At 35.5% G+C, this 13,145-nt stretch overlaps 1 protein-coding gene across 1 annotated transcript; it reads right to left on the bottom strand.

Annotated features, from left to right (window-relative positions):
* Positions 1-11,139: 11,139 nt before the first annotated feature.
* LOC142470689 (uncharacterized) lies at positions 11,140-12,707 on the bottom strand. Its single transcript, XM_075577314.1, has 2 exons — positions 12,420-12,707; positions 11,140-12,041 (listed from the first exon to the last, which is right to left on the bottom strand). The coding sequence occupies exons 1-2, from the start codon at positions 12,505-12,507 to the stop codon at positions 11,245-11,247; spliced, it is 885 nt and encodes a 294-aa protein (XP_075433429.1). The 5' UTR covers positions 12,508-12,707; the 3' UTR covers positions 11,140-11,244.
* Positions 12,708-13,145: the final 438 nt, after the last annotated feature.

Raw genomic sequence — 13,145 nt, forward strand, 5'->3', positions numbered from 1 at the left:
GAAAAATGTGAGAAAGCCCTGAAGGGGTTAAATAAAGCATATGCGTTGTACAATTAAAAGCTGACCAAATCCAGTATCGTTACCTTACTATAGAGGTAAACTGTGGGTGCACAAATTCCCTTGTGTGAACATAATAAAACTTGCACATATTTCTTTCTGCCAGCCTTATACATTCACCTACTCTTCAATGGAGGGTGATGTGCAGACTGGCATTGAAGTGTATTATACCTGCACTAATTAGAAAATTTGTAGGGGCTCCGTCCTGAAGGGAGGATACATACACCTCCAAGGAACTGCTACATAAAGCAGATGAGCCAAAATAAATCTACCCCCATGACATTTCAGTGACACTACTGTATATAAAAATGTCCTTATGGACTATGTAGCAAGGAAAAGGATTGGCCTAATATTTATGGAAGACAGTACATTTTACCGTGCTCCTTCCTTATAGAAGTTTGCTGCTGGTAAAAATATAGGCCTTACATTCAGAAAAACAAAAAGAACGTTTCCTGCGCTCCTACCAATTAGGCTAAAATAAAATACAGATCTCATGAATAAGGGTTATTTAGTTAAGCCCTTTGGCCAAAGAATTATAAGCCTGCAGCCCCGTCAAGGCATAACCAAATGTGCAGGTACCTACAGACTATCTCATAGACTTTTTATTTATTTTTATTTATAAAATGTTTTACAAGGAAGTAATACATTGAGAGTTACCTCTCGTTTTCAAGTATATCCTGGACATAGTTAATATGACAAATAATACATGGATAAAAATACAGTTACAGCTTCGACAACCTTTATTCTAAATCAGCCAAAGCCGCGCCGCTCTGATTACCGCAGCCAGACGCACTCTGTTTTCTTATTTTTCAGAGCGGTTTTCACTATGTTAGCGCCTGCTTTTTTATCGTTGTCTGCAATACTGCAATACCATCTAGAAACTGAGGTTGGCGATCGCGAGCTGTTGTCTTAAAAGTCTAATAGCAATTCAACCTGCAGTACATTTCTGCAAGTTTGTGTGTGTGCGCGCAGTTATTGTTCTGTAAATTGGAAGATTTATATTTGAAGCAGAGATTAATTAACGTTCCGAGTTCATACAGTATACAGTAGTAGTACTGTATGAGGCTCCTTAGGGAAAAGAAGTACAGTATTACAAAAATATACCATCGCGTCTTATTCCGAAAATAACATTATCACATTTCTATATGTATTATTTATTAATCAAAACTTTTACTAGGCTTGCTCTTCTTTTCATATTTTTTTATTTTATACGCATGCGTGTATGTCTCATTTGAACATTGTTGAAATGCATAGGCGTGTTACAGTATCACATTTCTGCGCATTAAACATTATGATGACCTTTTGAAAATATTTCTTTGAATTGATAATCCATCATACAGCACTCTCCCCCTCGCCCCCGCACACACACAAGGCTCAAGGATTTCAACTTTTTATCTACACCTCTCCCACACCATTCATTTGTAATGGATGGCTTTCTGGCTTGAATCTTCCTGAGCGTGGCATCACATTCCTGCGCATGCGTGTATGACTTCCCATTCATTTAGATGTTAGTTCAAGTTTTAAAAATAGTTTTTATAAACAATTCTGGATATTATGAGAATCAAGTTTTAAAAATATATATTTTTTTCGGTTATCGACATAGGCTTGCATAACAATTCTGGATATTATGAGAATTAAGTTTTAAAAATATATTTTTTTTTTGGTTATCGACATGGGCTTGCATAACATTTCTGGATATTATGAGAATCAAGTTTTAAAAAATATATATTTTTTTCGGTTATCGACATGGGCTTGCATAACAATTCTGGATATTATGAGAATCAATCACTACTGTTGCTTTTTAATTGTACACTAGTCATGTACGTTCTTTATAAGGTGGGTGGCATAGTACTGTGATTTTTATTTGGGGGTGTGGGGATCAAAACATTATGATGACCGGTTGAAAATATTTGTTTGAACTATAGGTAATCCATCATACAGCGCTCTTCCCCTCCCCCCGCAAACACACAAGGCTCAAGGATTTCTACTTCTTATTGACACCTCTCCCAAACCATTCTGTTCTAATGGATAGCTTTCTGGCTTGAATCTTCCCGAGTGTGTCATCACATTCCTGCGCATGCGTGTATGACTTCCCATTCATTTAGAAGTTAGTTCAAGTTTTAAATATATATATATATATTTTTTTTTGAGTATCGATATGGGCTTTCATAACAATTCTGGATATTATGAGAATCAAGTTTAAAAAATATATATTTTTTTGGTTATTGACATGTGCTTGCATAACAATTCTGGATAAAATGAGAATCAATCACTACTGTTGCTTTTTAATTGTACACTAGTCATGTACGTTCTTTATGAGGTGGGTGGCATAGTACTGTGATTTTTATTTGGGGGTGTGGGGATCAAAATATTATGATGATCTGTTGAAAATATTTCTTTGAACTACAGGTAATCCATCATACAGCGTTCTCCCCCTCCCCTGTACACACACACAAGGCTTGGAGGTTTTGTTTACGGTAACGCATGCGCATGTGTGATAATCCCTTCTCGAATTTAATATATTAATCTGATTAGCCCTTCTTGGCAACTACAGCAACTAGTGTGGACAGAGCCATTCATCAAAAACTTGTGAGGCTTTGAGGCTTTGCTGAGCTGTGTTATCTCCCCCATTGACTCATGCGCGATAACAGATAACCTTCAAACCACCCCCCCCAACCACTTTACACACAAGCCTTACAACGTGAATAAAATTTTTATCCACACCTTCCCGAATTTAATATGTAAATCTGATAAGCCCTTCTTGGCAATTACAGTAGTGTAGCCCACCCCTAACCAATTCACACACAAACCCAAACCCTTCCTGTAGAATCCTCCCCACACATTCAAAGTTAATTTAAAGTTCAAATAAAAAAAAAGAGACATCCTTTTTCTAAGGACTGATTTAAAAAAAACATAATTTGAATCATGTTTTTGATAAGTTACCAGTTTTTGTTATTCTTTCTTTTTCTTTGGAGGGGGGGGGTGGTGTTTCAATGATTATCGTGAATTTAAAGAAATATTTATTTTATTTTATCAGGATTGAAAAAGACAAATAAATAAATAATACAAATAATCATGAATAACAGTAAAAACAGTAATACAATTTTTCAGTCTTTATCTTCTTCGTCATGGCCACATTGCATTCTGCATTGCATTCTGTAGTTCATTGAGAGAGGAGGGGTTTTGTGTAAATCATGACAGTTGATACACTATACACACAGTTCACAAAATTTACACATGATACCCCCCTCCCCCTGCCCATCCTTTTTTGTTGCAGATGCTCTGAAAATAATAAAACGAGTGCAGTTAAGTGCATATAATGGCATTTTGTACAGTATAACTACTCTATATTGTACTATGCAGTTACTACTGTCAAACTACTGTATACTGGAACTCTATACTACATTACAACTACAGATAAATACTTTGTAACAAGATTGGTAGTGCAGCTCTCTCTGAAAAGGAAAGAAAAATGAGTGCAGTTAAGTGCATACTGTATAATGGCATTGTGTACAGTATAACTACTCCATATTGGACTACAGTAGGCAGTTACTAGTGTCAAACTACTGTATACTGGAACTCTATACTGCATTACAACTACTGTATAACTACTGTAAAATACTTTGTAACAAGATTGGTAGTGCAGCTCTATCTGAAAAGAAAAATTAGTGCCGTTAAGTGCATACTGTATACTGTAAAACAATATGTGCCATACTTACGTGTATCATACTGTACTTGGTGTGCCTGTACTTACCATACTACAGTACAGTACTGTACCATACTACCTTCCAGATGCATGCCCAATCCGCTCAATCACAATGGGCAACACAGTCACAATATAGTCGATATATTTATTACATCTTTCAACGGTGAGTACATTATTCCAAAAACTCAGTATGCCATTCGCCAACTCATCCTTTTTTGAGGGTTTCACCACTTTTCGGATATGATCCTTCAGCTGATGCCATACCATTTCAATTGGATTGAAGTCTGGCGATCTGTCATTGGAGGGGGAAAAGAAGGAGAATTAGTTAAAGAGATACACAGTAAACAGTGGAAAAAAATGACACACGGTTACCGTACTTACTCCGCTGGCGTCTTCTCTCAGTTGATACCGCAGGCAAGAATATGCCCAGGAGACGCGGTGTGTTTGGGATCGTTGTCCTGGTAGAAACGGTGACCATCTGGGAATTCACGTGTGATGTATTCCACAATCTCAGGCACTATTTTCTCTTGAAAAAAAACTTTATTCATGGTTCCTGTAACAAGAAAAGAAAAGTGCTCAAAATAATTCACACTACAGTAGCACAGTACAGTGCATAAGGCTACAGCATGTGACTTTGTGCATTATTTTACCATCAAAGATGACGATGTATCCTGGTCCACGCCTAGAGATGGCACCCCACAAATGCATCTTCACAGGGTGTTTTGGACGCGGCTTTATAGATGAAGCAGATTTTGTGGAATGCAAAGGTGGCAAATCTCTACAGCGATACAGTAGACTCGTCAGTAAAATGCAATCCTGAAAAGTTTCGCCACTTTCTATACATGCCTTTGCCTGGACCACTCTCTTGATTTTGTTGATGTCCCTTATCATAGGGTACGCTCTGTAATGACCAGGAATAATTTTATAGGTACAGTACAGTTTCTTAAAACACACTTTCACCTTTTCTACTGTCCAGTACTAACCTCACACGTCCATATTTCCATCCCACTCTGCGTCTCATCTTCTTGATGCTGCTCTCAGATGCGGTTATATTGTGATTTTTCTGCAGAGCGTCTTTGACCCTTGTGGCACTCCTCTCATCATTCTCGTCACTTATTTGGTCAACCAGAAGAGTTGTCTCCCTACAGTGTAAAGGAAAAACAACAATAAGTTACAGTAGGACACAAGTACATAATTTATGCCCAGACCTACAGTATGGCTAAATATATAAATGACTGTATACTGTAGTTATATAAATATACAGCGATAATAATTATAATAGATATATATATATATATATATATAATATATTTATATAAATATACAGCTATAAAATAATATATATATATATATATATATATATATATATATATATATATATATACAGTATATAATATACTATAGTTATATAAATATACAGCAATATAAATAATAATAGATATATATAGTAATATATTTATATAAATATACAGTGATAACAATTATAATAGATAGATATATAATATAGTTATATAAATATAGAGTGATTTTAAATATATATATATATATATATATATATATATATATATATATATATATATATATATATATATATATATATACAGAAAAACAAAAAAAATATAATATAAATTTACAGTGATATAAATTATACTGTATATATATATTGTGGCAGGATGACCGTGGTAAGTGAGAAAGGTCCCACTGGGGGACCGAAACGTCGGTTTTTGTGTCTTCTATCAAATATAGAACATTTTTGATTTACTTACCTGCGTGCTGTCCCTTGATGTCGTGTTGCAACCGGTATCGTATGGTCTGTTATTGATTTATGGTATAAGCACCAAAACTTATTTACTTGCATATGGTGTGCCGGCTGTGCATTGGATTCTATATATATATATATATATATATATATATATATATATTTATTTATATATATATATATATATATATATATATATATATATATATATATAGTGGCAGGATGACCGTGGTAAGTGAGGAGACAACACGTCTTTTCCGGTGAAATAATGCTGTTGGGTTTGTTTGTCCAAAAAACGGTAACTAAACAATGGGTACACTGTCCCTTTAAAATTACTTGTGAGTGGGCATTTGTCTGGTTTTAAATGTTCCATAAAATTATTGGTAAACTTTAATGCACTAGGTGTGCGTTAGTTTTCTTTCCTTTTTTCTTTCATAGGTATTCCTAGGGAGTTGTGATCCCTTATAAACGGGCTGCCTATACCTGGATGCATTCATTTGGAACAGGACTCTGTGACTTTTAAGTTTTTAAAAGTTTTTTGGAAAAAAGTTTTTATTTTCATTTTACATATTTTTTATATTTTTTTATATTTTTTATTTCATTCAAGATATTTTTTGTATTACAACACACATTTTTTTCCAGAAGCATTTTTTTAACAATTTTTTTATGTACACTTTGTATTAAAGTTATTACACATTATGGGGCCTATGCAGAGAGCTGCGAATACATGGCGTTGTGCATGTATTCGCCAAGAATTGCTTCCTGTATGCAGAGAGCCGCGTGTGTATGGCGAATAAACAAGAATTCGCCATAATAGAAATTTAAAGAGCTTGAAATCCGCCAAAGTGTTGGCGAGAACACTGTTTTAGAGTAAGATCGCCATGTTTTTAATACCGCCATATGCAGTAAGGGATAATTGCATAAATTCGGCATTTCGGAGTGACTGTCGGCGTTGAACACGGCAAATGAGAACGCCATGAAAAATCGGCAGTATCTGTTGCGTGACATGCCTTAAATTGCTGTCAGTAACACAACTGACACGAAACAGCAGGTGAGAATCTTACAACACGTTAACTATTTTGTAACCCTGTCCCCTATAATTAAAACATATTGCAGAAAACCAATAACTTCACAAAGGGTTAAAACATATATAGCATCAATGAACACCCCCCTCCCTGTCTGCAAGTTTATCAGCTGATCGCTAGCAAAACCTATTAATGAAAGTTCATAAGTCAGCTCCCTATTTGTTTAAAATAATACAAAACATAGATATGTAAAATATTCTTGTTACCACGTTCAGAATATAACAAAAGCCCTGGTGAACAGCATTGCCTTCACATGTGTCTGAAATTTAAAGATGTGCCACAGGCAAAAATATAACCCTGTCACAAGTGTCATACTGGCTACTCAGTTATAAATGCATCAACATAGTGCAAATGTGAGTACATGACAATAAATAAAGATGTCTTAGTTATGATGTTTCAGAACATGTACACAAAGATGTGGTCGTCGAAGAAGGTCAAACAAATAGGAATGTCGTTGTAAAAACGTGCCAACAAATTATCCCCATACTTAAAACAATGTTAACACGTTGTAATGTAAAAAGAATACACACAAGTTTGCCATATTAACAGTACTGTCAGTGGCCCACTGTGTATGCTCCTGATTATTTCCATGGGAGACATATGTTTTTAAAACATTTTCATCTTACATTGTCTGCAGGTAAGTACCATGCTAACAGTAAGGATGTAACAGTGACAAGAGCATGTAGAAAATGGGAAAAATACAATAGTGCATAATGTATATTGGTATTAAGTAAGAAATACATCATTGATATACACATTAAAAGCTATATATATATATATATGTCTATGTAAAAATAAAAAGAGTTATGCATATGTTATAATATTTGTGTTGTGCAAACGAAAGGCAATGGCAAAGGCTATGTTACCGCAGAATGACATGTATTTTTATTGTAGGTACTTTGGGGGTTTCATCAAGGCTCTCTACGTAGCCCTGGTTTGTGTGTTAACGTAACGGTAGGTTTATACTCCCGTGGTTGGGTGTTAATGTGGCAGGGGCAGTATGTCGGCAGAGTGCAGGTGGTTGTAAATGTTTGTTAGATAAGCCTTCAGTAATATATATGTGAGTAATGGTGAAGTGGGACATGACATTTGTAACTTGTAGTTTAATGAGTGTTCAGCATTACAAATGTTTTTTGTCTATCAATGGACATTGCAAATAAGAACATCATCCTTGTTTGTGTGGCAAAAATGTGATATGAAAAAGTAGTCTTTGCTTTGTAAGTAACGGTTAACTATGTAACCATTGCAAAACCTTAAAGAAGCACCAAAGTAATCATACATAAAAACATCAAGACAGTGATGTATGTTTGTGTTAACATATCTGTCTTGTTGTGAAGTGTTGAACAGTTACATTGTAGTCTTGTGTTACACATTTATTGCGTGTGCGGAATATGCGCAACATGAAAGCAGGAGCATAACTATGTAAATTACAGTTCGTGTGATCAACCTTGTGGTCCCCAGAGCAGAGCAGCGTAGTTGTGTTGCTCTGAGACCCACATTTTCAGCCTTGTTAGTGAACGGTTTTGCCGAACTGTGCAACGTTGGACGCCATCTTTAAAGAGCCCACCTCTGTAATAGTAAGTTTTTACGATGCTGTTCAAACGGCAAAAAGATGCGCCATACAGGCGCCTATAGTAGGGGAAGCAATGGCTCAAGAAGGTGAACATGTCAGTGGTTCAACTGTATTCAGCACTTCGTATAGCTGAATGTTAAAAAGAATACACGTATGGCGGCTATAAAGTTGTGGATACATGGACTACTAAAAGGAATGTCTGTTGTTCTTCATATGACTCTAACTTGAATAATAAATGCGCGGGGGGTTAGCATAACAGAAACTGACAGGCTACAGTGCGGAGGAGGCGCAAATTTTGGAGATTATGGCCCCTTTAAGGGCTCAATGGTTCTCATGCAGAATTTGAAGAATGCGATCACGTGATGCGGAAGTGTTCAACAACATGCGATACCGTCACACCATTACTGAGCATATATCCGATTCACAGCTTTGTCCTCAGACGTCTAAGAAATGTACTTAACTTCAGCAATACCCATGCTCAGGTACATTGTAAATATTACTGTGAAAAGAAGTATACGATCGTCGCAAACTGCGTTATTTATAGAAACATAAGTACAAAACATAAGTTGCGTTAACCTGTGTGTGTTAAAAGTTACTGTGCTGAAGCAGGCGTACCAATAAAAAAACTATGTACATAACATGGACGCAAAATAATGTATCGGCATGCTGGGACTTTTGATGTTAACAATGACCTTATCATTTCGTTGATTACCTTCCTGATGTTTGTAACATTGTACATGACCCATTGCCTCAGATGCTGCAGAAACCGTACAGCTTTTAAAATGTCTTTTGAATGCATAACATGTGTTGAAAAAATGTTGAGCGCTTTGTTGTCCTGCATGTTCTACTTCATGTAACATAAAGAACGTTATGTAAGTCACAATGTACGTTGCTACACACATGTATATGTGACAGCATCTGTGTAGCGATTGATATTTATTTAAATATATGTATACAGGTAAGGATAAAATTTATAACAAGTGAATATATATATATATGTATATATATGTATATAGCTATATATATATATATATATATATATATATATATATATATATATATATATATATATATATATGTATTTATATATATATATATATATATATATATGTAGGTCTATGTAATAAAAACCATAACATCAGCATGTTTTCACGTTGTCTGCTGAGGTACTTAACAATATTATTCAGTGAAAACTGTAGGAAATGTATATCTTGATGATTCAAAAATTTTTCCCCATTGTGGGGATGTCAATTATGTTATCTGACATTCGTAGCAACTTTTTACGGAAAGTGTGTCCAATCTCACGACCTTATTGTATATTATCCTCATCAGTAATCACATGTGGCAAACAGTTAGCCTATGTTGTTCGTAAGTAATGTCATAGTATATGGTAGAAGGTGTAGCTAGAAGGTGTAGCTAGTGCAACAGTTGTCTAAGCTGAAGCAGGAGTTAGTAAAGTTATGCTTCATGTTCCCACAGTGACCTTTTTAACAATACTAATACAGGAAGAAAAGTGAAATCGTTGGTGTGAAATATTTTATTATACTGCTCTGTGCAAGTAGGAACATACATAAAATCCTAAAACGTTACACATTAGTCGGTAGTGGTGATGAAGTTCTGTATCATTATTTCGGTAACAAGCACTGTCTCCGCATTCCTCCACAATTATGAAGTTATTGTGCTCCCATGTGTGCACTCGGTCTGTGAATAGACAGACAGAGATTTAAAACGCACGACAATAAATACTCAATCTGTACACTTGTTTCCGCCCTCTATATAATTGTTAAAAGGTACTTTAAGTTAACCGTTACGTGGCAGCTTTGCAGGAAAAGTAAAACAATTACCTTAGTAATGGCAAGAAATTTATTGCAGTCATGTTCAGATTGTGCAGCAACACTTTCTCTTGTATCTCTTCAATTGGAGCCATATGTGTTCTCTCACCAACAGAAGGTTGAAGCTGGCCGGTGCATACTTTTAAATCAGATGTTGATTGGCTCTCCAAGGGCCTAAAATTATTAGAACAGGTAATATTAGTCCCCAATGTTGAATGCTGTTGCTGCATCAGGTATCCATTTGTAGGCACATCTGCAGAGTGCTCTCCATAGCTTTGTAGAAAAATGCCAGCCTTCAGACCTTGGACCATCTTCACAGGATAGAAAGCCTTTACAATCCTTCCTTTTGCAATCCCCAACTGAGAACATGGGCTTAATTTCCAAGCCCCATAAGTTTTCCCTGCACGAGCACTTGTTCTCATAAAACAATCATGCAAGCATAGATTTTTCCTGATACCATTTTTCCAATTCTTGGCATTTGCCATTACTTTGAAATATGCGTATTGTTTCTCTGTGAAGTCATAAATTTGTTGGACTGTTGCTTGCTTTGATATCTCATTAGAAATAGCGGCAATAATTATATCTTTGTACGTTAAATCTGGCCGATTCACAATTCTACTGTGTGTGCTCATCCTTGCAATAGAGCATTGTGTAAAAGTATTTAATTTCACCTGTAAGGCGATGTTTAATGTAGCCAATATTAAATGTGTTTATCTGTACCTTATCCTCTTCAGGGCTGTAACACAAAGGACATACTGTATGTATGTAGACCTCCCTTACACAGATGTTAAATGGAAAAGTCGTTTACAAATCATACACAAGAAATAGTTTTCAAAAGTATTTTATTTTCCCTATCTGTGAGTTTTAACACAACACATTAGTATGACATAAATTTCCGTCAATTTCTATACAGACTTTACATGTGGACCCATTGTCTGTCACACATAGATAGCAAAAAATGTTGTTTTTTTACATAAACCTATTAAGTTGCTTGTGATTGCTGTGAAAGGGAATAAACCTTTAACAAGTGTCTGACATAGAAAAAAAAAGTGTATGTTAGTGTTTTGAAAACTTGTACTAATCTTTAAAAGTTCTAAAACTATATTTAACGGAGTGTGTGGGAGAAATTTACAATGGTGTGTGAAATGAACTTTTGTCATGCTTAAATGAGCACAAAAGACCATACTGATGTTTTCCTTTTTTTGGCCTGCAACAGTAGTAAATAACAACAATTATGGCTTTTTCTGTGACCGTGTTAATGGTCCTGCAACTTTACAGAGGATATTTTTTTTTTTCCTGATACTTTTTTTTCCTAGCTTTGCAGGCACACTGGCAATGCACTCACTGCTCTTTGTTTTTTCTCCTTCAGTTTCAGTACATAACAGTGTGCTGGAACATAATTGCTCATGTACGCATGACACTGAAGATGATGGTGTTGCGCTCTCTAACATTGGTGATGTGTAAGGTGTTTCCTTTCCTATGGTTTGTAACAAAGTTACGTCACTGTGCACTGCTAAGGGGACAGATTGATTTTGGGGTGCTGTAACAATGTTATCTGATGAAATAAATGTTGCAGGCTGGTGTGCTGCAATTTCTGCTTCTGTTTCTATTTGTGGCTCAATGTTCTGTTGAAACACATCATGAGCCTCCAAAGTACCAACATATGTTGATGGTAAAAAGGATGTGACAACTGTTGAACTGTGGAGGTCATTTTGTTTAAGTAAGCAGTGTACAATTGCCTCCATATATGTGTTATGTTTGCGTAGCTCTGCAACTGTACTATTTATCAGTTTTTGTACACCTTTTATTTCTGTCACCATTTTTTCATGCACACACAGTAGTTGCCTATGTCTTTCTTCGTTGCTTTTCAGCAAACGTTCCTCTGCTTCTTGCAAGGACTTCAGTTGCTGCTGGTGGTCACTGTCACTCCGGACACTTTCTGCCGTTCTAGGCCTTGCAAATTGTATGTGACCATCACATGAGTCCTGAGACACATTTCTTAGTGTCCTGCTCCCTTCACTTTGTACGTCTGTATGAAACAGAATATTTCATATTACTTTAACACAGAGTGAACAGTTCATAAGACTGTAGTATGTTTATAAATGTAAGAACAAATGCGTACACATCTATAGTATGGTCACACCATACCAGCAATAGCAACATTAAATAAATAGTTTTATTCTTTATGAAGATAGCATAGCATCCTATCATGCTATAAAAACGTCTACCAACGTTATTTCTCTCCTTAAATAAGTAATTACATTTTACATTATATATGATTAATATTAGAAGGAAATAAGTTGGCCTTTAATAACATAATTGTTATATGACATTGCTATACAAGGACCATAATTTAATATAACCGTTTGTAACAGGTTATAGAATAAATAGTTAAATTATAAGTCACCTTCAAAATCTGCAAGCGAGTTATCGGGGGACACCAATTCTGTGTGCATGCTGTCTGCTGGTGTTCCTGCTTGTTCATTGTCAGTCATATCTGCTGGAGATACAGGGAATTATGCAATTTATACATGCATTATGAAATCTATTTTAAGCTATACTGTTATTGCAGTACAGTTATTTTGTTAAGTAGGTCTTATGTATAGAACAGATGTTAATTTTTTTTGTTTTTCCCCAGTCACACTAGTGATGATCTGTAACATGCCATAAAGTTACAAAGTACTAAGGTATTGTAACCGTTTTGTTTTTCTTTACGTATACTCTGCAACATAGGTATGTAAACATTTATCTTTATGTAGCATTTAATGATTATAATGTTGCCACAAAAAGGTCAAAAAACACTGTTGACATTACATACAGAGATGATAGCCAGTTTCTGTGTGATGCTTTTTATAACTTGTTCAATGGCATAGCATTTGTTAACTATAATGTATTGTACACATTATAAAATAATTTTACATGTTTCACCTTCCTGCATTTCTTTGTCGTACACGCCTATATCAAAATCCCCTTCCAATCCTTCCACTTGAATACTAGGCAACTTTGAACTTAGCTGCTCCTCCAGTGCCGTTAGTTTTAAATGTAAAGCAGGGGGGCCTCCCCCTGTTCCTGCGGCATGCGCATTAATTTCTTGCAATTTGACCTTTAATTTCCGTTTAATGTCGTCAAAACG

Source organism: Ascaphus truei, chromosome 1 (genome assembly GCF_040206685.1).
Source record: "Ascaphus truei isolate aAscTru1 chromosome 1, aAscTru1.hap1, whole genome shotgun sequence".
Classification (NCBI taxonomy): domain Eukaryota; kingdom Metazoa; phylum Chordata; class Amphibia; order Anura; family Ascaphidae; genus Ascaphus; species Ascaphus truei.

Coding starts and splice junctions, on each gene's coding strand:
- LOC142470689 (XM_075577314.1), bottom strand. CDS start 12,507: ATGACTGACAATGAACAAGCAGGAACACCAGCAGACAGCATGCACACA. Junction 12,042..12,419: donor CTCGCTTGCAGATTTTGAAG/GTGACTTATAAT, acceptor TGTTTCATACAG/ACGTACAAAGTGAAGGGAGC.